The following is a 27,447-nucleotide window of genomic DNA, read 5'->3' as shown; positions in this document are numbered from 1 at the left end:
TTTTTTTAATGCTTGCAGTTTGTCAGTAATGGAACACTCGTACGTCGTTGTGGTCGTCCAAACCGAGTTGAATCCGGTCGGTTGTGGCGGGGCGATATCGAGTCAGTAAAGGTCTGAGGGGCGAGGTTAAGGGACAAACGGGTGTGAATGATATGCACGTCTTCCATAGTATTCAACAACACTTATCTGCCCAAATAATCTCCATAATTTTTACACTTTTTTTTAAACCGCACTTTTTCTGGTATAAAGTTCAAGTTTCTCACAGGAATTCAATTAAACCTTTTATCATGCCTCTGTGTGTGGAAAACTGACATGAAAGTAAACCGTGAATAGTTTTACATGTCAAAAACTTTTAAAAATGAAAGAAAATCACAGTAACTTTTTGAAGAAACAGTCCTTTTCAGAGTAGTTTCCTACACCGTACTCTTACTTCCACTTAAGTAATATTTAGATAGGAGTAAAAGCTGTGGTCATTCCTCCCACTGTGAGTAAGTCTAAGTGATAAAAGCATTAAAAGAAAGACATTTAAGGATTCAAACATTTGCGCTTGTGTTTTTGTAACGTTCGTGTCTACTCTTTGGTCAGTTTTGTCTGTCCAATTACCAGATTTTAAACAAATTTTACTTCCAAACTATCTCAATACCTCAAATAGCAGTTTCTCCTAACACGTTTTACTCAATATTTGACCTTCTGCTTGAGCGATACCGTTGTAAGATTGCGTTTCTCTAACTCGAGTTAAGGTTTGGCTGCTCCGCGTGCGTCTGAAATGGAGTCGCACAGTATCAGTTTGGTGGAAGGATACATGTTGGTGTCTTTGCGTCGGATCTCGAGCCACTTCCTGTTGCTGTCGATGAGGTCCTGCAGTCGGTGTCCGTCTGCCTCGGTGGCGCTCTGTCTGTACGACGAGCTCCAGCCGCTTTGACTGCAATAAAATGATCCAATTCATCATTCACGTGTGCGAGGATGTCAGGGTCGTTCAGGTCACAATATATATATAATGGTTTAAAAAAAATGTATAATTGTGGTCATTTCAGAGGCAAAAACGAGTCATTTCAATTCAATCTATACAAAAAAACTAAGCCTAAAGTGCGTTTTCATCCGTCTGTATATGTCAAACTAACTTGACTTTATAATTTATAAAGTTTGATTTCATAAAACTGGTCAGAAATGAGAAGAACTATAATTTAATAAACAATGTGAATGAAAGACTTAAGGATTTCACAGTTGTTTGGTCTTAAATAATCATAAAATCTTAATGATTCTTCCCACAGTAATGGCAACACCAACATTTTATATCGTGACACACCTATTTATTCAAATCTTCCTTTAACAGTTTATTACCTGAGAGGAGAAGAGTAGGAGGCATTACGTTTGGAGGCACTCGGTCCCATCGCTGCTCCTAAAATACAACACCTTAGTATTACAAATAGTATTAAGAACTTTACAAAATAAATGCTGAAATCACAAAATAGTCTGTCACAGCATACGGTAAAATAAGTAACTAAATAAATAACTAAAGAAGACAAAATATTCCAAATGAAAGCTGCTTCATTTACATGTCAAATATGGTTGTCAAAAGTATAAAAAAATAAGACACTAATCGATTCTAAAACTAGTATCAAAACGAAATACTCATTTGAACAAGTGTTGATTCAAAAATTTACAAATATAGGACCAAATTAGGTCTTTCCTGAACAGTTTTAGAACAATCTTGAGATTAGGAAACAAAGAAAGTAACTGATATTTAAGCTGAAAGTCCCTCTCTTCGTCAATATATCTGAAATAAATATACCTTTAGTTGTTTGTGCTGTTTGTCTTTAGTGTTTTATTCGTTTGTAATGACACATGCTGGACTGAAAGCAAATTCCACTGAACTGCACTGAATGTCTAAAAAAAAAAGTAGTAGTAAGTACTATGGTATCGAAATTGGTATTGAGTCTATTCCTTAGTATGGAAAACAAATGTAAAATGGAATGGATGCAGGTCGCCTTGTATATCTGACTTTACTGTAGAAAATACCTATTTACTGTTTTGATTTTGTCTCTCACTTCGAATGCAGTTTATGCATCTTTAATTGTGCGTAAAATGGGACGACAAGCGCATTGAACAAAGCCAAATCTATGACGCGTGTACCAGGAAATATCTGCCTCCACCGCCTCTGGATGAGGTCGTCCGAGGCCTTGGGTCCAGGGTTGAGAGTGGAGCTGAACATGGGCGGAGGCGGTGCCCAGGGTTCTGACGCCTGTGAGCGCCTCGTGTGGCTAAAGTCCAGGACGGGCTCAGGCAGCGTGAAGGCCGGGCTCGGTCTGTGGGCGAGAGACCCCAGGACCCCCACCACGGTGTTCAGCTGCCCCGAGATCTCCTGCAGCGACTCCACCAGGTCCTGGACTCTGTGTGGGACGGCGGACTGATCTGGAAAGGGTCAAAACAGTGAGGTTACCGTGGGCTGCACGATATTGGGAAAGACTGCGATATTGATCATTGCAGTCAGAGGTGGGCAATGTATTTAGAAATTTAGATAATGTGAATGTTGTTTTGTTGACATGCAAACATTTTAAAATAGAGTATATCGATTTTAGTTTAAAAAATGCGATTAAAGAGCTGATTAAAAAGTGATGCACGTTTGTGATTTCACATTGATAAAAACCTCAACTAATATGTTTAAAGACATATTTGACCACATTTCTGATAGAATATTGTCAGAATATCCTTATCGGGAAAATTGAGATATTCATTTTTGTCAATATCACTCACGCCTCATTTCATTTATATTGAAACACAAATGCACCTGCCTTGATTTACGAGTCACGACTGTTAAAATAAACAAAACCAAGATTAAATAACGGCTTATTTAGAAATCTGTCAGGTAAACTTAGATTTAGCATGGTAAATAATATTAAAACACAAACATTTTCAGGAGGCAATTTTTACTGCGTTTAGTTTATTGCAATATCGATATTATTACAATGTTTGAATATACTTTCTAACACAGTAATTGCAATTGAAATAATGTTAAATTTCTTATTCAGAAAACTGCATTTCTGGACATCCTTGGCGTCAATTGATAATACAGAATGTTCTTTGTTGTGATATTCATGAATGTGTTACACATGTGTGATACTTTTGTTAAATATTGTGCAGCCCTACTCTTTATACTGTTAACATATTTACTGATTTACACCTGTATTTTGGGGCACTAGAATGTCTTTACATCAAATAAAAACAACCCTGTGCACTCGAGAAAGCAGACACTGGAGACAAGTGGGAGGAAATGTCACGCTCAAAGGCACAACAGCGTGTGGCAGGAATGGAACCGTCAAACTGCAGGTTAGGGGGATTTACAAACTCTAGTATCGCCCCTAAACATTAGAAGTACCTCTGCTGAAAGGCGGATCCACGGCGCTGCTCACGTCCGACTCGGTCACGTCGAAAGTCACCGTTCTGTCTGGAATCCGCGAAACGTTTTCAAACAAAGGCTGTGGGAGGAAAGTTTAATATGACAGAGCTGGCGCCAATGACAATATCTACCGTATTTTCCGGACTATAAGGCGCATTAAGCCAAACAAAACTTGTACCACACCAAAATCGCTTCGAGGTCAGTAAGCACAACCAGAATTAATCCATATATAAGGCGCTCTGGATTATAATGCGCACAGTTGTTTTTTTGAGAGAAATTAAAGTGCGCCTTATAGTGCGGAAAATACGGTAGTTGTTATCCAGTTCAAATTTATGTTTATAGCACATTTTATAAACATGATCGTTTCCAAAGTGCTGCACATAATAGCAGTATATATATATATAATTAGCTCTGAAAGTCAGCTAAATAAAATTAAATATCTATAAATTGGAGGACTGATCAAATCAAGCAGAACAACAAAGTAAATAAAAGCAATGCATTAGATCAATTACATCAAATGAATAACAACTGTAGAAAACATAAAATAGATCAAACATAATAAATAAATAGCGTGATGTGATTTGAAGACAGTTTACCTCATCGGTGACGGAGCTCAGATGCTGAAGTTTCTCCTCTTTCCTCTGCAGAAGTGAGAAGCCTGTTTGAACCGTCTGCTGCAGGTCACCCACAATTCTGGCTTCCTGAAAGAAAACAATGAAGTCTGAAGTCAGTGAACGGGCGTAAACACAATTATATCTATGTATCTATTCTAGTAAAAGTATGTCATTGAATCCTTGTAGAATTGGGGGAGTTTTACATTGTTATTATATTATTGTAATGAGATTAGTGTAACAAGATTGTGAGGATGTCATCTCTGATCTCTGAAAAGTTTGTGAATGAAAAAATGCTAAATGCAGTAATGGAGGCAAAAGTGAAGCGCGATTTCACGATGTTACAAAAATGTGAAAAATCAAGGTGATTTTAGCTAAATAAATGCTCTCGGCTACACGCAAGTCATACAGTACATACACATAAAATATTTACTAATGAATTTAACATTATTTGCTGAATTAACAGGCGATAACTACACGTTTACATTTCAGCAGAAGCCGAAATCCAGATTTCTAGGTTTTATGAGACAAATTCTTACATAAATGTTGACGGCACAATAGTTTTAAATTTTATCTACAGATTTATTGCATGATTTACCGTAGATGCAACCGCTTCTTATGCTAATATGCAATTTGGAGGAAAGAAAATGAAATGGACGCAAACGAACAACCAAAAAACTGTATTATTTCCGAGAGTGAAGCAGCGTCTTGTATTATAGCACATTTCCTTGATTGTAGAGCTGGGTTTCGATTCAAATTTCAAGAATCGATTCGATTCCGATTTTTACGTTTCAAAATCGATTTTTTCCGATTTTCTCAGATTCCATCTGATTCGATTTCGATCTGATTTCCGATTCGATCCGATTTCGATTCGATCCGGGGGTTAATGTTATTAAAAATTAAAAATGTATTTGAACCGTTTCCTTCACTTCATGACTGTATAGAGAAGCAATATATTAAAACTAGTATTATATCAATATTTAACAGCAAATCTTACAAGTATTGGTAGTTACTGATGGCTGGAAGACTGATGAAAAGGTTAAGGGTCAATCTACCTTCAAGAAAGATAATTCAGGACAATAAATGGAGGACATCATTGAGGTGACTACATCTGCAACAGTGGATTCTACTGGGACACTAACCAGAGTATTATTATTATGCTTGAAAATAATTAAGAATTCACCCAAAAGCGGTTGCTACCAAAAGCATTTTTATTTTAAAACTGCTCACACACTGCCAGTACTGAAACTGGAAGTATAAAATGTAAACGTTGAGCATTTTTCATTTTTTTTTCAATTTTGTTTTCAATTTTTTCTTTTTTTAATTTAAAAAAATAAATTGATCTTTGGACGTACGAATCGATAATCGGTCATTAATATGCGAATCGATTAAAAATCGGAAAATTGATTTTTTTCAACCCAGCTCTACCTGTAAGGGATGTAAATGAAAACAATATCCTCGGGGAGAAAAAAGCCCCACAAATGCTGAGGCCGATCATTTACAGGAGTGAAACGTGAGCGTGTCTACAGTACAGGGGTCATTTTGCATTCCCTAAACCATCCAGAGCCGCATTCCCTTCACCTGCTGCAGATTCTGGATGACGTCCTCGGCGACGCCTCCGCTCTCCAGTCCTGGGATGGTCTGAGCTGCCCGGAGCGCCGCCTCGCGTTCCACCAGCTTGCGGCTCTCTCTCGCTAGGAACACCTTGGTTTTCTGGACCGAGTCGCCGTGTGATATGATGTATTTCTTAACGCTGCACGTATGAGCAAATACAGACGCGTTGAAGTATGTTCAGTGCATGTGATTGCATACATTTCTAGATACTTGGTTAACAATGTCTACAAGTTTTGGATACATTTTAGGCCTCAGAAGAACAAAAATAAATGTTACCATCATGACCTTCATGGTAAAAATCAATAAACATACCATTAAATTACACTATGTTTCGATATAGCAGAGTTGGGCCTTTACAGAGGTTCTTCCTGAATCTGTAAACGAATGGCGCCCTTCACTGCTGTGTAAAATGGATTATGTATTTTAGACTTACAATTATTATCATTATTCATTGTTTTATGTTGAACCTTAACGCCTACAAAACAACTTTCTATGTTTTCAACCTGTGTACAATGACAATAAACCCTTTTCTGATTCTGATTCCAAGTCGTAACACATTATGCACTGAACCACACGTGAACAATTCTATATTATATTAAGTAATGTTGCATCCTTAATTATTGTCCTTAATTTTTGTCCATTAAGAACAATTCTTCTTCCGGTTAATAATAGTGCACTTTGTAAACATTAGCATTTAGCAAATGACGGATTCTGGTTCTGAATAAAGTACTGTAGAATGTGTTGCATGTTTTCTGAGCAAATACACAGATGTATACTGTATCGTAAAATACAAGTGGGGTGTTTATACTTTCCTTTCGGATCAGTTAAGATGGATACAGTTAAACCGCACAGTAAGAGGAAAGAACAGCACGTGTCTTACTCGTGGAGGCTGCTGTGGCTGTCGGCAGCAGGAGACAGCGGCGGCTCCAGCTCTTCTACGTCCAGAGGTGTGTCTCGATCAGAACCGGGACCTTCTGACTCCTTTCTGTCCGACTTCGGGTCCAGGTTGAACGTACTCGCCTCAGCACCTCCTCCGAACGCACTGCATTACACAAATAAATGACATAGACGTGGTATGAAAAGGTTAAAACGCCACCGATACGTGCGTTCGAAACCATGATGTACTCGTCACAATGAATGTACCGGTAGTTATTGTGTAATCAACAATGACCCAATTACATTCTAAGGGGGGAATGGTAATGTAAGAAAGCTTGTAATAAACACCACAAGACCTATAATTGTTATTTAAATCCCATAATTGTTAAAAATCTCATTTGAATCTTTAAACGCTGTAAAGTTATTAACATTTTGCTGAATCTAAACTTGCTGATTGATTCGTTTGATTTGACTGAAAACAACCTGGTTTGAACCCATGAAGATTAGCCAGCACAGAGCTGGTTAGCCTACCTGTCCCCGAGGCCGAGGCGCTCGCACCTCCTCTCCTGCAGCAGCTGGACCTTCCTCTCCAGTCGCCCCTGCTCCTCCTGGCACCTCCTCTGCTCCTCTTGGCTCTTCCTCTGCTCCTCTTGGCTCCTCCTCTGCTCTTCTCTGGCTCGGTCTCGCTCTTCTCTGAGTCTGGTCTCTACGGTCTTGGCCTTGTTGCGCTCTCCTCGTGCGACCCTCATCAGCTCCTGCGCCTGCCGCTTCTCCTCACGCTCCCTCTCCAGCTCCTCCTTCAGGACGTCCCGCTCGTGGATGAGACGAGGCAGGGACTGAAAATAGAATACAAGTCCGTTTAGAAAGATTTTACAAGTTTCCTAGTCCAAAACATGTTTACACTTATAAGGATGGATGCATAAGGCGCTGGTACAGCTGGCAGCCCGGTGTAAACGCTCTCTCTTCTTTCTCACACTTATTGTGCTTTATCTCCTATATTTTGTAAATATAGTTAGTATATTTTTTCTATTTTACTGTACGATAGGGACACGCGCTGGAATAGTTTTTTAATTCAACTGTTTTTGACTTTTTTCGGCTGGATTTGAGCGTTTTTCGTTGCGTTCGTTGTGTTGTGACGTGAGCTAGCTCCGAGCGAGCCCACCAGCCCCCCCCCGCGCCCTCCGGCCGCGCTAAAGTACGGCGTGTCGTCGGTACACGTTTATATACACGTTTATATGAAAGAGGAACTTCACGAACGATCAGGACACGCACTGGAATCGCTTTAAATTAACTTGTTTTGACTTTATTCGGCTGGATTGAGTGTTTTCGTCGTGTCGTGGCGGTTTTGACTTTATTCGGCTGGATTGAGTGTTTTCGTCGTGTCGTGGCGATGTGTCTTGGCTCTGAGTCCCCCGGCTCCGGCCCCGCCCCCCGGCTCCGGCCCCGCCCCCCGGCTCCGGCCCCGCCCCCCGGCTCCGGCCCCGCCCCCCGGCTCCGGCCCCGCCCCCCTGCTCCGGCCCCGCCCCCCGGCTCCGGCCCCGCCCCCCGGCCGGCGCCGTACCGCGTTTCCACAAAGGAGGAACTCATGAAACTGCGGAGAACAGTCGTCTTAACCGGAGATCGCCACGTTATCCCGTCGCAATACTGACCTAACCTAATACTGATGTGCAATTCTGTCTTATGTGCAATTGCTGTTGGAATTCATGTGCAATTCATGTGCAATTACTGTGAAATTTATGTGCAATCTATGTGCTGTCGTGACACATATTCATGTGCAATTACTGTCGGGATCACATGCAATGGTATTTATGTATTTATTTGTCTATGGGAGTTTTTATTTATTTATAGGAGATCTTCTACTGAAAGTGTTTTTCAGACTTCCTATAAGTGATCTGTTCTTCTGTATCTACCTCTGTATCTACCTGCGTTGCACCAATGAAATTTCCCCATGTGGGACAATAAAGGAATATCTTATCTTATCTTATATATTTAGAAGATTTCCACAAGTTCATATATAGTTTAAAGATTTAACAATTGAAATACATTTTTACTAGAAAAGGAGGAAGTCAGTTTGAGTGCTTCTTCTGTTGTTACAGCTTCAGGAGCAATTAGAAATGTCCAAAAACAAATAAACACACAGTGGGGGCAGAACAAGTCACAAACTTTCCATCCATCTTGTTTGTTGCAGTAAATAATGCCCAAAAACTTTGTAAGAAGGTTTTAAGTACACACACTGTATATTTCAAGTCATCGATAAGGCCTATTATTAACGTTCCTGTATTTATATGAAAATACCTCAGTCTGTCGGTCCACTTCCTGTTCTTCCATTCCCAAATGTTTCCTTCTTCTGTCCAAATCTTCTTCCTAAAAAAATCAACATAAATATTTAGATGCCTTAATGTATGCCACGGTAGAAAGTACCATGCAACTGCCGTTACCTTGGACTGCAGCACGGCCTCCTGGCTCTGGACTCGGACGGACCGAAGCTCTAGCTCATTTGACAAGTCTCCAAGTTCCTTCTCCTAAAAGCGATATATACATTTTATTCAAAGGTTTCATTATTAAAATAAAATACTTTGCACTAATATTACCTTGCGTGTATTTTCAAGTTCTATTCTCTCGATCTGAGCGTTGTGTTGAGCTCTGATTTTCTCCAGTTCAAGAGCGTGAGAGGCTTCGAGCTGTCGCCTTTCGTCTTTGAGTCTAGTTATAGACCGTTCCCTCTCAATGATCTCCTGAAAGAGCAGATTATTGCGGTTTATTTTTGAGGATGATTTGAGTATTGACCAGTCATTTGTTTTTTTTTTGTTATTGTTCATTGCAATGACAATTGTGCCAATTTTTCACCACTTTGAATGTATTTGCCAGTAGGCAGGGCAAGGCAAGTTTATTTGTAAAGCACATTTCATACAAAAGGCAATTCAAAGTGTAATGCATTCAAATCACAAAGAAATTACAAAAATCACAAAACAGTTAAAAGGAATAAAAAAGAAAAATCCTTTCAGTCGTATGCGCAGCTAAACAAAACTGTTTTTAGCTTAGATTTGAACATTGTCAGAGTAGAAGTCTGTCTCACATCTTCAGGAAGACTGTTCCAGATTTTAGCTGCATAAAACTGAAACGCAGATTCCCCATGTTTAGTCCTGACTCTGGCACCAGCAGGAGGCCGGCCCCTGAGGTCCTCAGAGTCCGAGATGGTTCATATGGCACTAACATATCCAAGATGTACTTTGGTGCTAGGCCATGGAGAGACTTGTACACAAGCAGAGCTGCTTTAAAGTCTATTCTCTGAGCCACAGGGAGCCAGTGCAGAGACCTGAGAACAGGACTAATGTGATCATACTTCCTGGTTCTAGTCAGGACCCGAGCAGCAGCGTTCTGGATGAACTGCAGCTGTTTTACAGCTCATTTGGAGAGGCCAGTGAGCGGCCATTACAATAGTCTAATCTACTGGAGACAAACGCATGGTTTGGTTTAGACACTATATTTTTGATTTTGGCAATGTTTTTAGATGGTAAAAAGCTGCTGATGTTATTGATTTTATGTGGCTGTTAAAGTTCAAGTCTGAGTCCATTATTACCCGCAGATTTCTAACTTGATTTGTAGGTTTTAGAACAAGACTCTGGAGGTGACCGCGAACACTTTCTCTTTGTTTCTGTGGGCCAAAGACGATGATTTTAGTCTTGATGGAAGTCTGAGTTCAGCTGTGTTTTGCATCCACACACTGATCTGTTGGATGCAGTGACAGAATGAATCCACTGGTCCATATTCACCTGCCGACAGTGAAACATCTGAATGTCGTCTGCATAATTGTGAAAGGACACATTTTCACTGCGTATCAGCTGACCTAACGGCAGCATGTAGTGGTTGAACAAAAGGGGACCCAGGACTGACCCTTGGGGCACCCCACAGGTTAGGGGCATGTGGTCTGAGACACAGTGCCAGCGATGCCCACCCAGTCCTCTAGTCTCTGTAAGAGGATCCCATGATCGACAGTGTCAAAAGCAGCACTCAGATCTAACAGAATTAAGACTGAGGCTTTGCCCATGTCAGTGTTCAGGCGGATGTCATTTGTCACCTTGACAAGAGCAGTCTCAGTGCTGTGATGAGGTCTAAAACCTGACTGAAAAACATCAAATGAGTTTATTAAGAGGAAATCTGTGACCTGTTGGTAAACAACCTTTTCAAGGACTTTGCCCCAAAATGGCAGACTAGAGATGGGCCGGTAATTACTCAGTACTGCGGGATCAAGACTGCTCTTCTTTAGGAGAGGCTTTATGACTGCAGTTTTCAAAGACATTGGGAATGTTCCAGATTGAAGCGACATATTAACTATGTGAGTGAATGGTGCTACAAACTGTTCAGCACAGACTTTAGAAATCTGGCAGCATGTAGATGAACTCAAGACTTGTGATGATATTCTGGTGATATTCTGGACAGTTTTGTCAGTTACAGGTGCCAAGTGATTTAGGTGGTTTTAGGGTAATATTTTGCATTGTGGGATTTATAGCATTTTCAATGCCCTGAACTTTGTCATTAAATAATAATGCAAACTCATTACACTTGGATGTGGAAATGAGTTCTAACGGCAGCTGAGCTGGAGGGTTTGTTAATCTGTTACTTTGGCAAACAGGACACGCAAGTTGTTAGTGCAGAAAAATATCCTTCCCTAGTTCTACATAAAATTTGGTTGTACAGGTTCAACTTCTCTCTGTAAATCTCTTTTTGAACCTGGAGCTTTGACTTGCGCTATTTCCGTTCGGCCCTGCGGCACTCCCTTTTCTGTGCCCTGACCGAAACGTCATTTCTCCATGGCGCCCTCTGCTTATTTTTAACCACTTAAGCCTTCATAGGGGCAATGGTGTCTAGAACATTCAAAACACTAGATGTAACAGTTCAACAAGTAATTTACATGAGAACATGAGAAATTTTTAAAGTTGATCATTTCCATAAACAGTGCAACTGTGCCATCATTTATGTGTCTCCTCTGAACAACTGCAGGACCAGCCGGTGGTTTGGGAAAAAAATATTTACCCCTTTGGTAATTATGAGATCTAGAGTGTGCCCTCTGCTGTGGGTGGGGCCACTAACATTCCGAGTAAGACTGAAGGTTTCAAGGACAGCATCAAGCTCTTTAGCGTTTCTGTCACAAATATTATCAACATGCACATTGAAATTACTTGTAATGACCAAACCATCAAAGTCTGTGCATATGACTGAAAGCATCTCAGTAAAATCATCAATAAAACTTTGGCAGTGTTGGGGAGGCTTGTATAAAACAATGAAAAGAATGGATGGAGACAGTTTTAGCTCCATTTTAAAGGATACATACTCAAATTATGAAAACACCCCAAAAGACCTGTGGGTAATTATTGAATCTCTAAAGACAGCACAGACTCCAGCCTGTTTTTTGTTTTCTCGTGTTTCAGATTCAAACTTAAGGTTTGGTGGAGCAGATTCTATTAGAACTACATTTCCTGTGTTTTGTCAAGCCATGTTTCAGTTAAAAACATAAAATAAAGATTATAAGAAGAAATAAAATTATATATTTTTTATTTAAGAATGATTTGTTACATAAGGATCTGACATTTAGCACAGCAAGTTTCAGACTAGTTTCAGTGGGACTGGGCCTCATCTTTTCACAGGGAATATGAATAAAATTTCTCAGATTGGGCAGCCTGACTCGCATTTTGTTTTCCCATCCAGGCTTTTAGATAGCATTTGAAAACACCCTGTCAAAATAATTTTGTACGGGGGTACGGGGGCCGACTAGGCGAAAAAACGAGTAGCTTCGGTGTGCTGCCCCCAGTGGTAAAAGATTTCCGTTTTGAGTTCATGTGTTTTTGTCTGCTCAGAGCTTCCGTAGTTTCCTCCTTGACTTGTCTACAGTCACGTGCTAGATTGTTTGAGCCTCTAAACTGTCATTTGGCCCTTTGAAATATCTGTCTGTAAGTATTGTACTGTTAGGAGTAGACCTATTTGCTGTATATCATCTAAAAGTTGTAAATATTGGTGAAATTTGCGATAAAATACATGACGCGATTAGTATTAGCATGTCTATGGCATTTTCAATACATGTTAGCATCAAGCTAAGCGCTAATTTGACACACGTTTTTATTGGGGTATTTTAGCCAATGTTGTTCTTTTCTACATCATATTTACCTAAAATGTATATCTTTATCTAGCTATGCATGTGTTGTGTTCATTAAAATGTTGTAACATGATTGTAATATGCTGCTATTTTTGTATGTTACAGTTTTACAGTCAAAGCTTCAGTAAATAACCAAAATGGCAAGAGGCTTCCTGGTGTTTATTGGAGCAACTGTTAACTATCTGTAAAGCTATTTCCTAAACACTAGTGGAGACAGAATAGTAAAAAGACATCTTCAACGGGCAGCCAAAGGACAATACAGAGCACGGCGCTTCAGTCTACACGCATCAGGACAACACTAAAGCACAAGAAAGCAACATGGATGAACAGTGGGAAACCAGATCACACTGTTCCATCTCTTCACGTTCCAGCCAATGCTCCAACGCAAGTGTATTAGCAGCAAGAGCCCGTGCCAAAGCAGAAGCAGCTCGAACGCAAGCATCATTTGCAGAAAAAGAAGCAGAAATGATTAAAGAGCAAGCACACGTTGAAGCTGAAGCAATTAAAAAGAAAGCAGAACTCAGCGCTAACCTCCACACACTACGATTAAAAAGTGCAGCTGCAGCAGCCAACGCTGAAGCAGAGGTTCTGGAAGCTGCTGCTGAGGATGAAACTGGTTTGTCAGTCGGCCAACAACATGCTAATGCACAAACTACAATACAAGTTCCATCTTCATGTCACCGAACTAAGGACTGTGGTGAGTTTACCCAAAATAAAGTAAAAGAACACCACACCCAGCTTAGTGAGATAAGTGAATATGAGTTCAAAGAGTTACCAGCAGTACAATCATCAAAATATAATCCCAACAGTGCGGCAGACAATTCCTATGCCCAAAGTTAATTCAAAAATGCAACATTTATGCCGCAGCCACACCATCCTGGCCCTGCTATGGATGACCAAAGATTTCAACCACCCAATAACGGACGGTTGCCTATGAAAATCCAACCAAATCAATCTCTTGTAAGCGGTGCTAACGAATCTAGCCATTCTGTCACATCTGACTTAGCCAAATACTTGATTCGCAGAGAGTTAGTCAGCTCAGGACTCCTAACGTTTGATGACAAGCCTGAAAATTACTGGGCCTGGAAAGCATCGTTTCACAGTGCCACTGAATAACTAAGTCTCACACCAAGAGAAGAGTTAGACCTTCTCTGCAAGTGGTTGGGCCCCAAGTCTTCAGAGCAGGCAAAACGCATTCGGGCCGTGCACATCTATGATGCAACAGCTGGTGTCAGAATGTTGTGGCAAAGACTGGAGGATAGCTATGGGTCCCCTGAAGCAATAGAGAATGCTTTACTGCAAAAGTTGGAAGATTTCCCTAAAATCAACAACAGAGAGAATCACAAGTTACGGGAGCTCGGTGACCTCCTAACTGAACTTGATGCAGCCCGTGTGGATGGGTTCTTACCCGGTCTGAGTTACCTTGACACATCCCGTGGCATTACTCCTATTGTTCAAAAACTCTCATATCACCTCCAAGAAAAGTGGATTACATCTGCATCCTGCTACAAAGAGCAATATAAAGCTAACTATCCACCATTCTCAGTCTTCGTAAAGTTTGTGTGCGACAAAGCTAAGACACTCAACGACCCAAGTTTCGCCCCCTTACTCTTTGCTGGCCGGCCGGATGTTTCAAAGCCAGAGAGACTGAACAGATCCAACTTTGGAGCCGCAGTGTCAGTCCGCAAAACCGACATAGCTACTACAGAAGGCAGCTACAACCCCCCAGAAAGTTACGAGGCTGACCCAAATAAACATTGCCCGCTCCACGACAAACCGCACTCCCTCCGCAAATGTTGTGGTTTCAGAGCAAAAACACTTGATGAGAGGAAAGCAATCCTCAAAGAAAAGAACATTTGTTACAAATGCTGTTCTTCAGTGAACCACATGGCTAAAGACTGTAACAACAACATACACTGCTACGAGTGTAAAAGCAACCACCATGTTACGGCTCTGCACCCTGGACCAGCACCATGGGACGCTCCAGACGCACCAGCTCCGGAACAGCATGGCGGGGAGCAGTCAGGTAACTTCACCCAAACCATTGTATCAAAATGCACTGACATTTGTGGTTGGGGTAACAGTTCACGTTCCTGCTCAAAAATCTGTCTAGTAAAGATCTATCCTGCTGGACTCAAAGAAAAGGCAGTCAAGGCCTATGCCATTCTCGATGAACAAAGTAATAGGTCCTTAGTTAAGACTGAATTTTTTGAAATCTTCGAAGTCGACGCAAGCACAAAGGTTTACACGCTCAAAACTTGTTCAGGAGTAGGAGAGACAAGGGCAAGGATAGCTAATGGCTTCGTTATAGAGTCGCTTGATGGGAAAACCAGTGTGCAACTCCCTACTTTAATCGAGTGTGACATGCTTCCTGATGATCGATCTGAGATTCCAACACCAGAGGTTGCGAAACATCACACTCACCTCAGACATCTAGCAGACAAGATTCCGGCTTATGATCCAACCGCTCCAATACTGGTGCTCCTTGGACGCGACATACTACGCGTGCATAAGGTCAGAGAACACTGCAACGGCCCTCACGATGCCCCTTACGCCCAACGTCTTGATCTTGGCTGGGTTGTAGTAGGTGAGGTCTGCCTAGGGGGTGCTCATGTACAAAGCAATGTCAGTGTTTACCGCACCTCAGTGTTAAACCACGGCCGTAAATCTCTTCTAGAGTCTTGTCCCAACACTTTCCACGTCAAAGAAAGAGTTCTCACAACTGACTCCCTCACTTATTCTTTGAACATGGCTAGTATGATTGACTTTGATGAAAATGACAGTCTTAGTAAGCAACCGTTCATACGCACACCATTCGATGACAAACCTGCGATGTCATGTGAAGATGAACAGTTCTTGGAGATCGTGGACAAACAGATGTTTATCGATGAGTCCAACAGTTGGGTTGCGCCCCTACCCTTCAATCCAAAAAGGTGCAAACCACCAAACAATCGTGGCCAGGCAGTCCAACACCTCAAGTCACTGTGTCAATTGCTTGACAAAAAGCCCCACATGAAAGAAGACTTTTTCAACTTCATGCAGAGAATGTTTGACTCAAGTACTACTCACGAAGACACCTCCTTGAACAATGTCTTGTTGAGTGGCCCCGAAATGAACAACACACTCCTTGGAGTCCTCTTGCGTTTCCGCAAAGAATCTGTGGCAGTTACAGCGGACATAGAACAAATGTTCTACTGTTTTGTCATTCGCAAGGACCACCGTGACTATGTCCGTTTCCTGTGGTATGAGGACAACAATCCCAACATGGCCATCAGAGAGTACAGAATGACTGTGCACGTGTTTGGAAACAGCCCCTCGCCTGCTATCGCAATATATGGTCTTAGGAGGGCTGCACTCGACCCCCAAGACGAACACGGTGAAGAGGCAAAGCAGTTTGTGCTAAGGAACTTTTACGTTGATGACGGGCTTACATCTTTCCCCTCAGACTCAAATGCTATTCGAACTCTGAGAAATGCAAAATAAATGCTGGCAGTAGAGCTGGGCGACATGCTTCTTGAGGAGCTTGATGTAGAAATCCACAAAGTCAGGTTCTACACGGTCAGTCGTGTCGTGTTAGGCTACATCAACTACACAAGTCGCAGGTTTTACGTCTATGTAGCTAACCGAGTAGCCCGCATCAGAAAGTCAACTGAACCCAGTCAATGGCACTTCGTGAGCACAGAAAACAATCCTGCCCATCATGGAACACGGAATGTGCCAGCCTCACTCCTAAATACCACAAACTGGGTCACTGGACCTGACTTCCTGAAGAAAAGTGATAACGAGAACCCTGATCAACCCGATTTGCTCATACCAAGTGCCCTTCTCACTCTGAAAATCTATCCAGTCTCCGCTCCTCCTGGGGACTTCGATGTGAAAGACTTGTACCGGAAACAATGTAGACAAGTGCAAAATCTTGCTGACTCATTCTGGAAACGTTGGCGAGAAGAGTATCTTGCAACACTTCAACCTAGAAGAAAATGGCAAACAGAGCAACCAAACGTGGCTGTTGGAGATGTTGTTGTCTTAAAAGACTCTCAGGTTAAGATAAATTAATGGCCTACTGGATTAGTTGTGAACACTTATCCTAGCAGAGACAGCAGAGTGCGTAGAATAGACGTACGAGTAGTCAAAGAAGGCACTCCTAAGGTGTATAAAAGACCTATTTCAGAAGTTGTGTTATTGTACAGTAAAGTATAGTGGTATCTCAGTATACCAGGCGGGGAGTGTGCTGCCCCCAGTGGTAAAAGATTTCCGTTTTGAGTTCATGTGTTTTTGTCTGCTCAGAGCTTCCGTAGTTTCCTCCTTGACTTGTCTACAGTCACGTGCTAGATTGTTTGAGCCTCTAAACTGTCATTTGGCCCTTTGAAATATCTGTCTGTAAGTATTGTACTGTTAGGAGTAGACCTATTTGCTGTATATCATCTAAAAGTTGTAAATATTGGTGAAATTTGCGATAAAATACATGACGCGATTAGCATTAGCATGTCTATGGCATTTTCAATACATGTTAGCATCAAGCTAAGCGCTAATTTGACACACGTTTTTATTGGGGTATTTTAGCCAATGTTGTTCTTTTCTACATCATATTTACCTAAAATGTATATCTTTATCTAGCTATGCATGTGTTGTGTTCATTAAAATGTTGTAACATGATTGTAATATGCTGCTATTTTTGTATGTTACAGTTTTACAGTCAAAGCTTCAGTAAATAACCAAAACGGCAAGAGGCTTCCTGGTGTTTATTGGAGCAACTGTTAACTATCTGTAAAGCTAGTTCCTAAACACTAGTGGAGACAGAATATTCGGCATTCTCAGGACCACGGCTCGGCAGCCAATCAGAGCCAAGCACACACATTTTGTCGACCAATAAGCACGCAGCATGCAAATTTTAACTTGTAAACAGTAAACTGTTATGGCGGACTATTGTCAAATGCTTCCCGGCCCGATTTAATGATAATATTCCCTTTTTTCTAAGATTTATTAATAAAATGGCCATCCCTGCACTTGAAAATGCCCGTCCACATTTTAAAATACCCCGTACAAAATACGGGAAGACGGGTCTCTATCTAAAAGCCTGTTCCCATTTGTATGATGTGAATACAGAAATAGCACTGGGGGGGGGGGGGGGCTATTTTAATAAGAAAAAAAGACAATAAGTCCCGGCGACGCTGAGACCCAGTGCATCCTATCTATGGGAGATACCAGGTGAAAGGCGAAGAAGGATGGGTGGTGGGGCTTTTGTAGCCAGGGACAGTTTAGGACCAGGTGAAGGACGAGGGGGGATGGGTGGTGGGGCTTTTGTTGGTGTAGTCGGCTTGTGCGGGGAAGATTTGATAAGTGTTGATATAACTCTTGATCTTGTTATATTGGGCATTCAAAATGGCTGGGAAGGCCCCTGGGTGAGGGTGGAGATGGGAAGGAGAGTGAGGAATCTTTAGTAGGAGTAGATGTTGCAGGGGGGACCCAGTGCTGCTCTGAAGGCAGGGGCAATGACAGGGATGCTGTCGGGCCTGTCGCAGATGGGTCCAAGGCCTTTGATGAGGACTCTATTGGGAATGACTCCGCTTCGCTGGAGGCGGTGGAGGTGATTGTGGAGCAGTTGGAGGTGAATCCTTTGCTGGTGGTGGTGGAGCGGCTGATGATGAATCCTTTGGTGGAGGCGGTGGTTATAGTATCCCAGCTGTTAATGGTGTTGTTCCACAGCTCTTTTGTTAACTTTTCAATATATACGTACAGTTTATTTTAATCTAAAATATTGTTTTGGCTAATGCATCACTCCGTTTCATTTATAGACAAGCAGCCCGTGTTGTTTTGCCCATTTACCTCGTCCCTGTATTTCTCCCTGATGTCGTTTATCTCTCTCATGTGCGTCTCCTTCAGCTGATCCAACTTCCTCCTGTGTTCACGTTCCTCTTCCTCTCTCATTTCCTGGAGCACGTTTGACAGCTTCAACACACACACACATTCAGGTGAATAAAAATAACTGAATATAACATCGAGTTCACAATAATCATTTAAAAAATGACTTGCATCTCTGCGGTATTCGGTCAGATGTTGTTCTGGTTTGGGACTCAGCACATCGTTCCTTCCTCCTGCGTTTTTGACCTTTACATAAAAAAAAAACACAACACAAATGAGTCAGGAAAAACTACATCACAAGTAATAATTAAATGTCACGAAGCAATTCAGAACATTCTAATAAATATGTTGTTTATCACACGTTTTTCTCACAGGAACGGTGCAAAATGTATGTTAGTGTGTTTTGGTGAAGGAAAATACTGGAAACATCTGAAAAGGATTAGGCACCATTTCTTTACAAGCGCAGAAAGTTAAAACCGTTGTGCCTCCTCACCTCTTCTCTGAGCGAGCCGAGTCTCTCCTCTTTGTTCCTCTGAAGTCGCCTTCTCTCCTCCTCCAACTCCTCTTCAATCTGAGCCTTGAGACGTTCCATGTCCTGCCTCTTTTTGGCATCAAGTTTCGTTCTTTCCGCCTCTCGTTCCTCTTCTAATTCAGCCTGGAGATCCGCGACGATGGCTTTTCTCTCCTGCCTGAATAATACAAGCAGTAGGACATAATGTAAACCAAATTTTACCTTGAAAGCCTTTCATTCAAACCCCAATTACAACATAAAATGATTATCACGTCATCATTTGTCATAGTCATTTGTCTTAGTCATTTATTTTTGCCGTGTTATCCATTTCACAATATGGTTTATAATTATTTGATTATTTGAGAACACTTTGCCGCTTCATACAGGTTTATTATCAATTATAACTATAACTATTGTCAGTATTAATTATAAAATAAATTAATCCTGACAAGCGTAACCACGGTCAGCTGTCAAACCTGATCTTTTCTTCCTGCTCCTCTCGGTCGGCTCGAACAGACGCTCTGAGCTCCTCCAGAATCTTTTCAGACTCCTCCTGAAGTTTGGCTTCTTCCCCCTTTCTTTTTGTCATCAGCGATTGCCTTAGAGCCCTGGAAAGATGCAACGCAAAATTGAGTTAGGATTTTAGCCCGTTATTTCAATGTAAGCCTAAGTTTAAGTTGCGTTTTCACTTGCACCACATACAAATTGGGACGTGATTGGAACTAAACCAGAATTAGATTGGACTAGGCCAAAACTAAACAGGAACAAGTTCAGTGTTTTAACCATTTTCACACTGGTATATAACCTATAACTACATAATTATACACTACATACCTCAGACTCTCCTCACTCTCAGCCTTCAGCCGCCTCTCTTCCTCTTCCTCTTGTCTCTTCAGTTCGTCCTGTAGTTTCTGAATCCTTTCTTGCTTTTCATTCATGAGTCTCTCCCTCTGCTCCTCTTCTTCATGATCCGACGTGCTCTTATGTCTCTCGACGGCTTCCTCTCTCTTCTCTCCGCTTTGAATGGACCGCTCCGAGTCTTGACCACGACTGGGGCGGCCTCTCGATGTCTCGGGCCTCTTGAACCCAAAAGAAGGCCCCAAATCGGTGTTTTCTGGGTGGACATCATTGTCTTGTGTATGTGAACGCGAGGAGTTTGAAAATGACGGCGAAGGACTGGACTCGTGCAGCGTGAGGCGATCCACTCTGGAAGCGGGCGCCTCCTTCTGCTTTGGCCTGTGGAAACAATGCCGTACAACGTAAATCCAAGAGAAAATGACAAAATGTTTACCAGACAATCACAAAAACATTATGTAGTAAAATTATTGTGACAAAGAGATTACAATAAATCAGGCTGACCTGTTTTCAGCAGACTTCTTCAACAAGGGTGAAGTAAAGGAGCCCAAGAGGTCGTCTACATCTCCCAGATTCTTCAACTTTAAGAACAAAATATAATGCAAATACAATAACACAAACACATTCTACAGTCTGCATCGTACCTTGCTGTGTGCCAACGATGAAGCGTTGCCGTCATCCTGCAAGGGTAAAGGGGTTCACAATTAATACCGAACATTTGATAAACGTGTCGCCAAATGACGTCGCTACGAAACACACAAAACTGCACAAAAGCAAAGCGGCTACATGCAACACATCTCAGGCAAGAGAAGCGACACGTACAAAATGAGACGGCAAAGCAAGCTGTGCGGCGAGGAAAGCTATATAAGGCTAACCTAGCGAGCCATTCTAAAGAAATCCCTGTCGTAAAGTATTCCACAAAGCTTGTCCCATTTTAGATAGAGGCCGAGAATTAATAGGTACTAGACTTAGGCAGAAGTCCACTCCTAAGGGGCTCATGTATTACGCATTGCAATATCTTATGTGCTATCCTATGCTCTACCAGCTCAATACAAATCAGTTTTGATTTTCCGGATTATTATTGAGCTTAAACCATTTCGCTGGCAGCCCCCGAGGCAGATGGTTTCTTATAGGGTCTAAATGGAGGCGTGATACACAGTGATATGAACTCACTCACAGCAAATACTACCTCTGCATCACTGGGCACTTTCTCCACCTCGCCCGCCACTGACTCCCGCTTTGGGTCTGTGGTTTTCTGGCTTTTCTCTGCGTCACCTCTGTCCAAATCTTCAATAACCTCCTCCTCAATCAGTTTTCCTGTCTTGCTCAGAAGTTCTACATTAGGTTTCTCCCCTGCCGCCTCTTCTCCGACGCTTAAGCTCCCCTCGCCCGTTTCCCCGATCTCTCCTCGCCCATCGTCGGTCCCGTCTCTGCCATTCTCGTCCTTGTTTTCACTTTTGAAACTCTCCAAAACGTCGTCGGTGTCCTCAAAGCCGGGTTCGTCTCGTTCGTCCACGGAATTTCCCACGGCTTCGTTGCTTCTGATATCGTCTTCGCCGTCACTGCCTAAATCATTCTGGACATTTTTATGATCCACAACCTCGACACTTTTATCTTCCTCTAAACACATTTCTGCGTGGCTGTTGTGGTCTTGTCCGTCAGTCGTTAAATGATTAGCTTTTGCACAAATCTTTTCATCCGTGGTATTTCTCTGATCCTTCATTTCTGCACCCTCAACTTTCTCGCTATCTTTTTCTTCCTTTTTTTCCTGTTGCTTGACCTCTATCTTGACTGCGCCACCATCTTGCTCCACACCAATATCTTCCTCGTCTATATTGTCTATCTCCTCTTCGATTTCTTGCTCTGATTGGTCTGGACTTGGATTTGGTTTTGAAAGACCAGCCTCGTCTTCGCCACCATCTTGGCAGCGCGCCACTGGAGACTGACGGCCCTTAGCGGAGGGAAATGGAAGAAGAGTCACAAAAAGGAGTGCACATTTGGGAAAAGCAAGGCCAATATGGGAAGGAATGTTGGTTTAAAAAAAAATAATCAAACCTATGGTGGCAATAAAGTAGAGCAATATCTTAAATTTCATGTTTTTTAAGTGTATTATTCATGGATTTTATCTTCCAATGTATAAGTTCCGTTTTTACTACTTTTTAGCGATGAGAGAATATTTTGTTTGGAAATGTTAATTGCAATGCCAGATAAAGAAGGTCATTTTTTCCAACTTGAACGTTACGAGTTCTGACCACAGAGCATTTCAGCTGAATTAACTTGGCTACGTGGCTAATGCTAAACTGTAGGCTAAAACTAAATGTTTTATGAAGGCCTCTAACATGTTGAATAACTGTTATTAGGCCCGAGCGCCACAAGCTGGCGAGAGGCCTAATAATCTCGTAAGGCCGTGCGAAGCACGGCTGCGAAATCTAGCGCGAAGCGCTCGCCCACTTCCAAACACTCACTAACGCACTCCTTCACTCACGCACGCCCCGTGCATACTAATTAGTAGTAGGAAAATGGAACATTACTGTTGTAAACGGGCGAAGCCCGTGCAAAAGTACGCACTAAACGAGCACTTTACATTGGGATGACGACCGCGAAGCGAAATTAACGAAAGTACCAGTCAGTGACCAGGGACCCACACCATGAGGTAGGAAGGCGCGAGCACTTTCCGAAAATGTATAGTTTATGATATTTGAAAAATGGAAAACATTGTTTTCGCATCGGAATATTATTCTTTCTTTCTTTCTTTCTTCCCGGGACCAACCCCCCTATTTTTCACCCAGTGAACATTGACGAAAAGTCACAAAAATTTGCACACCTCTAAAAATCGTGCTTCTCTACATTCTGGCTATTTCCCTTTTCTAAAATAAAAAATGTACCAAAAATGCATTGAGAGATGGGAAATGACCCAAAAAAAATCTGATCGTAGAATCATGAAATTTGGCGCAGAGGTAGATGGTGACAAGAGAAGTAAAAAATATTATTACGGCAACGCCGTCCACCCAACCAAATGTCGGCCATATTGGTTCAAAAATGGCTAAGCAGGACTCTGGAGTTTTTCCAAACGTCGTACTTTTACGAACTCCTCCCAGGGCGTTGGCTCTAAAAAGCTGAAATTTGGTGAAAATGCTACTGAGGAGTGGGAAATCAAAAGTTATTCAAATTACATTGATACCTGTCACGGTCTCTGTGCGGCGAAGCCGCAAACTTTAGCTAGAATTTCAGAAATCTCCCAAATTTAACATTTCTGCCGTTTGCGCAGATAAAGTCCGAATTGCGTCAATTTAGAATCAGTTGTTAAACTCTTTGCGCTAAAACATACTTGAAGTGAAATAAATTAATTTGGCACCACAGCGCCCCCTACAGATTTTATATGGAGGTTAAATGTTTAGTTTTGCGAAATTTTATGAAATTTGACACACAACTCAATTTTGGCATCCCCATCAAAAAAGTCAATGAGACCCATGTCATAATTGTTATGGCGTTGCCGTAGCGATGACCAAAACCTCCCATGTTATTCCAATGGGGAAATCGCCAGAACATGTTTACACTTTAGACTTTCACAAACTCCTCTTAGGGCATTAGTCCTATTAACCTGAAATTTGGTGAGACTCATCTTCAGGGGTGAACCGTCAAAAGTTATTCACATTTTTATTCAAAGAGTCACGGTGTCTGTGCGGCTTTGCGGTCTTTGCCGCACATTTTGCCAAGAATTCAAAATAAAATAACTTTTTGATGGTAAAACAAAGGGGAGAAGATGTGACAGCGTCACAGATTCAGCAGTAGGCGTATTAAAAGGACAATTGGGGCGCGTTAGCGCCCCCTCCTCTTGCGGCGTGGCGGCGGTGTGGCGGCGGCGTGGCGAGGGCCGATCATTGCCGCTTGCGGCTATATTTGTTATTGTTACTGTTATTGAATATTGTTCGTTTGCTGGTTAACCGTTCCCTCCAATCCACTTTTGTTGTAATTTGTCACAGTTTATAATGTGAACTGTGAGTGCCTCTGTCATTCAGAGTACACATTAAACCAGATGAGGGCTTTTTTTTCACATTCACCTGTTGCCTTGAACGCACCAACTGTTGTGATGCAAGCTTTACTCAAACAACTTTCTAATATGCAACATTGTAATTTTATAAAAGCACTACACTGTAGCAACATTTCTCACCAGTTTTAGAAAAAAGTTAAAAATCAAGTAATAGGAGTTACAAAAGCAATATGAAGTCATAAAAAGGTGCTCTATCGAGTATTTTAGGAGAGACTGAAGACTTGTAAGAAGTTATTTGGCAAAACAGTAGCAGTGACAGAAAGCAGACAGTAGGACAAAGAGGAGGGCACAGTGGCAGCCGGGACCGTAGGACAAGTCCCAACAGCACAGCAGCTGCAGGCGAGGTCAGAGGTGAAAGGTCAGAGGTGGGAGAGGTGACACGGGAGTGACAGGAACCAGAGAGTTAACAGACATGTATAATGACAGTCAAGATTTACTACAATTAGGTCCGTCACAATAACAATGTGTGTGTGATGTGTGGTGTATGGTGTGTGGTGTGTGGTGTGTGTGGTGTGTGGTGCGTGTTGCGTGTGGTGTGTGGTGCGTGTGGTGCGTGTTGCGTGTGGTGTGTGGTGTGTGTGGTGCGTGTGGTGTGTGGTGCGTGTGGTGTGTGGTGCGTGTGGTGTGTGGTGCGTGTGGTGTGTGGTGCGTGTGGTGTGTGGTGCGTGTTGCGTGTGGTGTGTGGTGCGTGTTGCGTGTGGTGCGTGTTGCGTGTGGTGCGTGTTGTGTGTGTTGTGTGTTGCGTGTGTTGTGTGTTGCGTGTGTTGTGTGTTGCGTGTGGTGTGTTGTGTGTTGCGTGTGGTGCGTGTTGTGTGGTGCGTGTTGTGTGGTGCGTGTGGTGTGGTGCGTGTTGTGTGGTGCGTGTGGTGCGTGTGGTGTTGTGCGTGTGGTGTGTGGTGCGTGGTCCGTGTGGTGTGTTATGCGTGTGGTGTGTTGTGCGTGTGGTGTGTTGTGTGTTGCGTGTGGTGTGGTGCGTGTGGTGCGTGTGTTGTGTGGTGCGTGTGGTGTGTGGTGCGTGTGTTGTGTGGTGCGTGTGTTGTGTGGTGCGTGTGTTGTGTGGTGCGTGTGTTGTGTGGTGCGTGTGTTGTGTGGTGCGTGTGTTGTGTGGTGCGTGTGTGTGTGTGTGTGTGTGTCATCGGTCACTGCCTGGGCAATAACAAATACATACAATAAATAAATTGACCCCCAAAAATGATACCCAGTCGTGACAATAATATGTATTTATGTCAACAACAGTCAACAAATATGTCTAGAGTGGCTACAATCTTATTTGGCATGTATAAAATCCTTAATATAACTTTGATCTATTCTATCTTTTGTGATTATGTGTTACTTGCTATAAATGTGCAACTGAGGCTTGATGATTATCTGCAGAATAACATTGATCATTGACCTTAAATCACTTAAAACATGTTTATAATCTTGTGTATAATTGTGTCTTACCTGTTGTGAAGGTGGCTCTGGACTAAGATCTCCAGAAAGACCAAGATTTTGTAGCTCTGGCTCCGGGGCTTCTCCGCTACCTTCGCTGTCCTAAAAACATGAAGATATATTTAAAGAAACAAAGTAAAAATAAAATGCACATTTTAAAATAATAATCAGTACCTCATATTGTAGGCCACTTCCAAGACCATCTATATTCAAATGGAGGTTTTTCAGCAGTCGGTCTGAATTATTCCAACTCGGCTGTGAATTGTTCAGGTCAGTCACAACGTGTACATTTCAAACAGAAGAATATTGATGGAAACAATGTCAAAGAACCTTATTTTCTGCTATTTTGTCTTCATAGTCGTCCTCATCATCATCGTCCAGGCCGGGCAGAGTTAAAGACACTCTCTCTTCCTTCCTCATGCCCAGAACACTGGACACGCCACTGCTCCGGGGATCCTGGAAACAGCAGACGATCATTAACAACACAAACCTTTTAAATTGAAACGAACACGATGCAAACTGCACAAACTTTCTTCATAAATATGGAGTGGTGAAACAATCAAAAAAAGATGTCAGCTACAGAAAAGCATGCTGTGTTTTAATCATTACCCCGAGGGATGTTTTGAGTGGCTCTAGTCCCCCTGCGCTGCCCAGAGCCCGTCTCAGAGGCGGGACAGACCCCAGCAGCCCCAGTCCCGGAGTGTCCAGACCACTGAGAGGAGCCAGACCCCCGAGTGGAGACGTGATGGGTCTCAATCCAGAGACCAACGAGTCCTCCTTCTTCTTTTTCACCTTTACTTTCTTCTCCTTCTTCTTTTTAACCTTTTTGGCTCCTGCTCCTATTGAACTCGATGTCTGTTTAGACCTCTCTCGTTCCTGGAGGACTAGGTTGCGGTAGCTTTCGTCGCCTGGATGTTCCCATGACGAATCTCCCGTGGAGAAGTTGAAATAATAGATATCCCCAGTTACGTCTTGGCTGTAGAAATATGTAAACGAAAGTTAATGTTATTCTGCCAAATTACTAAATCACATCAAGTATTTTGCCACTATCAACTTAGGAAGAAAATGATTGTTTGGATTGGGGCGGGGAATCACAGGGTCCCTCCCATTTCAAAACAATACACAATGGGATTATATTATGATTAATGACGATTACATGCAATAATTGATATGGCATAATAGTCTATAAAGTATCACTGGTTTAAACATAATAAATACTGTACATATTTCACATTTATTTGTTATTAAACCACTTCTTGCACAAACTTTACATGAAATACATTCATTTTAATCATCAAAACGTGTCAATCACGTGTTCAGTAAAAATACTACTTTATCACCAAGTCTGAAATTATGATGTATATAGATGTTTTGATGATGGATCAATAATGCTTTATAATATAATAATAAAGTTTTAAATAGTAACTAGAAAAATCTTTGGAATTACCATATAACTGGCTTTGATAGATGAACAGATTAAGTTGAGAAATACAGGATGAAAAATGCTTAGTGCTTTAATCATTGTAAAATCCATTGTGCCAATTACCCCATCCAATCAAAATCAGTTGTAATAAATCTATATCATGAATAGAATCTCTAATATAAATGCATGTTTGTATAATATGAATTCTTTGTCGACTGCAACTACATGTTCCCGTTGTGAAAACTCCCTCTGTTGTCACATGTCAAAATCAGGCGTCGTTGAGCGGTTTCGAGGACAAACAGAAATGTCTTGTTAGTTCTCACCATGGTTTCCAGCCGCTGGGCAGAGGGGCGATTGCGCCCTCTCGAGCCAGCCACATAAGCTCAGGCTCAGTGTCTGGGTCAATGCCGATTTCATTAGCATAGTCTCGAACCTCTGAGGGGGAAAAGATTTATAGGAGAAGATTCAAACTTAACATCCCTACTTCATCACTTCACACCAATATCAGCATTACTGGTTAGGAGAATAATAGCCTATAATTATAGCCTGCGTACCTTGTTCAGAGGGAATGTAGTCGCCATCATATTCCTCCTCAAGGATGAGCTGATTTCCTACAAGAAGAGCTCCAGACATGTCCACTGAAAACACAGGGATAGAATACATGT

General features: G+C 42.0%; 1 protein-coding gene across 1 annotated transcript in view; it reads right to left on the bottom strand.

Annotated features, from left to right (window-relative positions):
* LOC140367976 (uncharacterized) overlaps window positions 1-27,447 on the bottom strand; it is a 27,570-nt gene extending 123 nt beyond the window's left edge. The window contains exons 1-25 of the mRNA XM_072454804.1: window positions 27,337-27,447; window positions 27,106-27,217; window positions 25,969-26,335; window positions 25,690-25,815; window positions 25,534-25,614; window positions 25,372-25,461; window positions 20,522-20,557; window positions 20,382-20,458; window positions 19,857-20,258; window positions 19,499-19,630; window positions 19,005-19,200; window positions 18,683-18,757; window positions 18,476-18,598; window positions 9,090-9,233; window positions 8,937-9,020; window positions 8,794-8,862; window positions 7,030-7,334; window positions 6,503-6,664; window positions 5,590-5,761; window positions 3,994-4,098; window positions 3,377-3,476; window positions 2,134-2,412; window positions 1,342-1,399; window positions 803-922; window positions 1-113 (exon numbers count right to left, since the gene is read on the bottom strand). The exon at window positions 1-113 is cut by the window's left edge and continues 123 nt beyond it. Coding sequence (XP_072310905.1) covers window positions 23-113; window positions 803-922; window positions 1,342-1,399; window positions 2,134-2,412; window positions 3,377-3,476; window positions 3,994-4,098; window positions 5,590-5,761; window positions 6,503-6,664; window positions 7,030-7,334; window positions 8,794-8,862; window positions 8,937-9,020; window positions 9,090-9,233; window positions 18,476-18,598; window positions 18,683-18,757; window positions 19,005-19,200; window positions 19,499-19,630; window positions 19,857-20,258; window positions 20,382-20,458; window positions 20,522-20,557; window positions 25,372-25,461; window positions 25,534-25,614; window positions 25,690-25,815; window positions 25,969-26,335; window positions 27,106-27,217; window positions 27,337-27,445 — 3,615 coding nt within the window. The 5' untranslated portion in view covers window positions 27,446-27,447 and the 3' untranslated portion in view covers window positions 1-22. The remainder of the gene's footprint in view (window positions 114-802; window positions 923-1,341; window positions 1,400-2,133; window positions 2,413-3,376; window positions 3,477-3,993; window positions 4,099-5,589; window positions 5,762-6,502; window positions 6,665-7,029; window positions 7,335-8,793; window positions 8,863-8,936; window positions 9,021-9,089; window positions 9,234-18,475; window positions 18,599-18,682; window positions 18,758-19,004; window positions 19,201-19,498; window positions 19,631-19,856; window positions 20,259-20,381; window positions 20,459-20,521; window positions 20,558-25,371; window positions 25,462-25,533; window positions 25,615-25,689; window positions 25,816-25,968; window positions 26,336-27,105; window positions 27,218-27,336) is intronic.

The sequence above is a fragment of the Eucyclogobius newberryi genome, unplaced genomic scaffold (assembly GCF_026437365.1).
Source record: "Eucyclogobius newberryi isolate DKJ021-1_F unplaced genomic scaffold, fEucNew1.0.hap1 SCAF_10, whole genome shotgun sequence".
Lineage (NCBI taxonomy): Eukaryota > Metazoa > Chordata > Actinopteri > Gobiiformes > Gobiidae > Eucyclogobius > Eucyclogobius newberryi.
The sequence above is the reverse complement of the archived record's forward strand: the minus strand, read 5'-3'. Positions and strand labels throughout refer to the sequence as shown.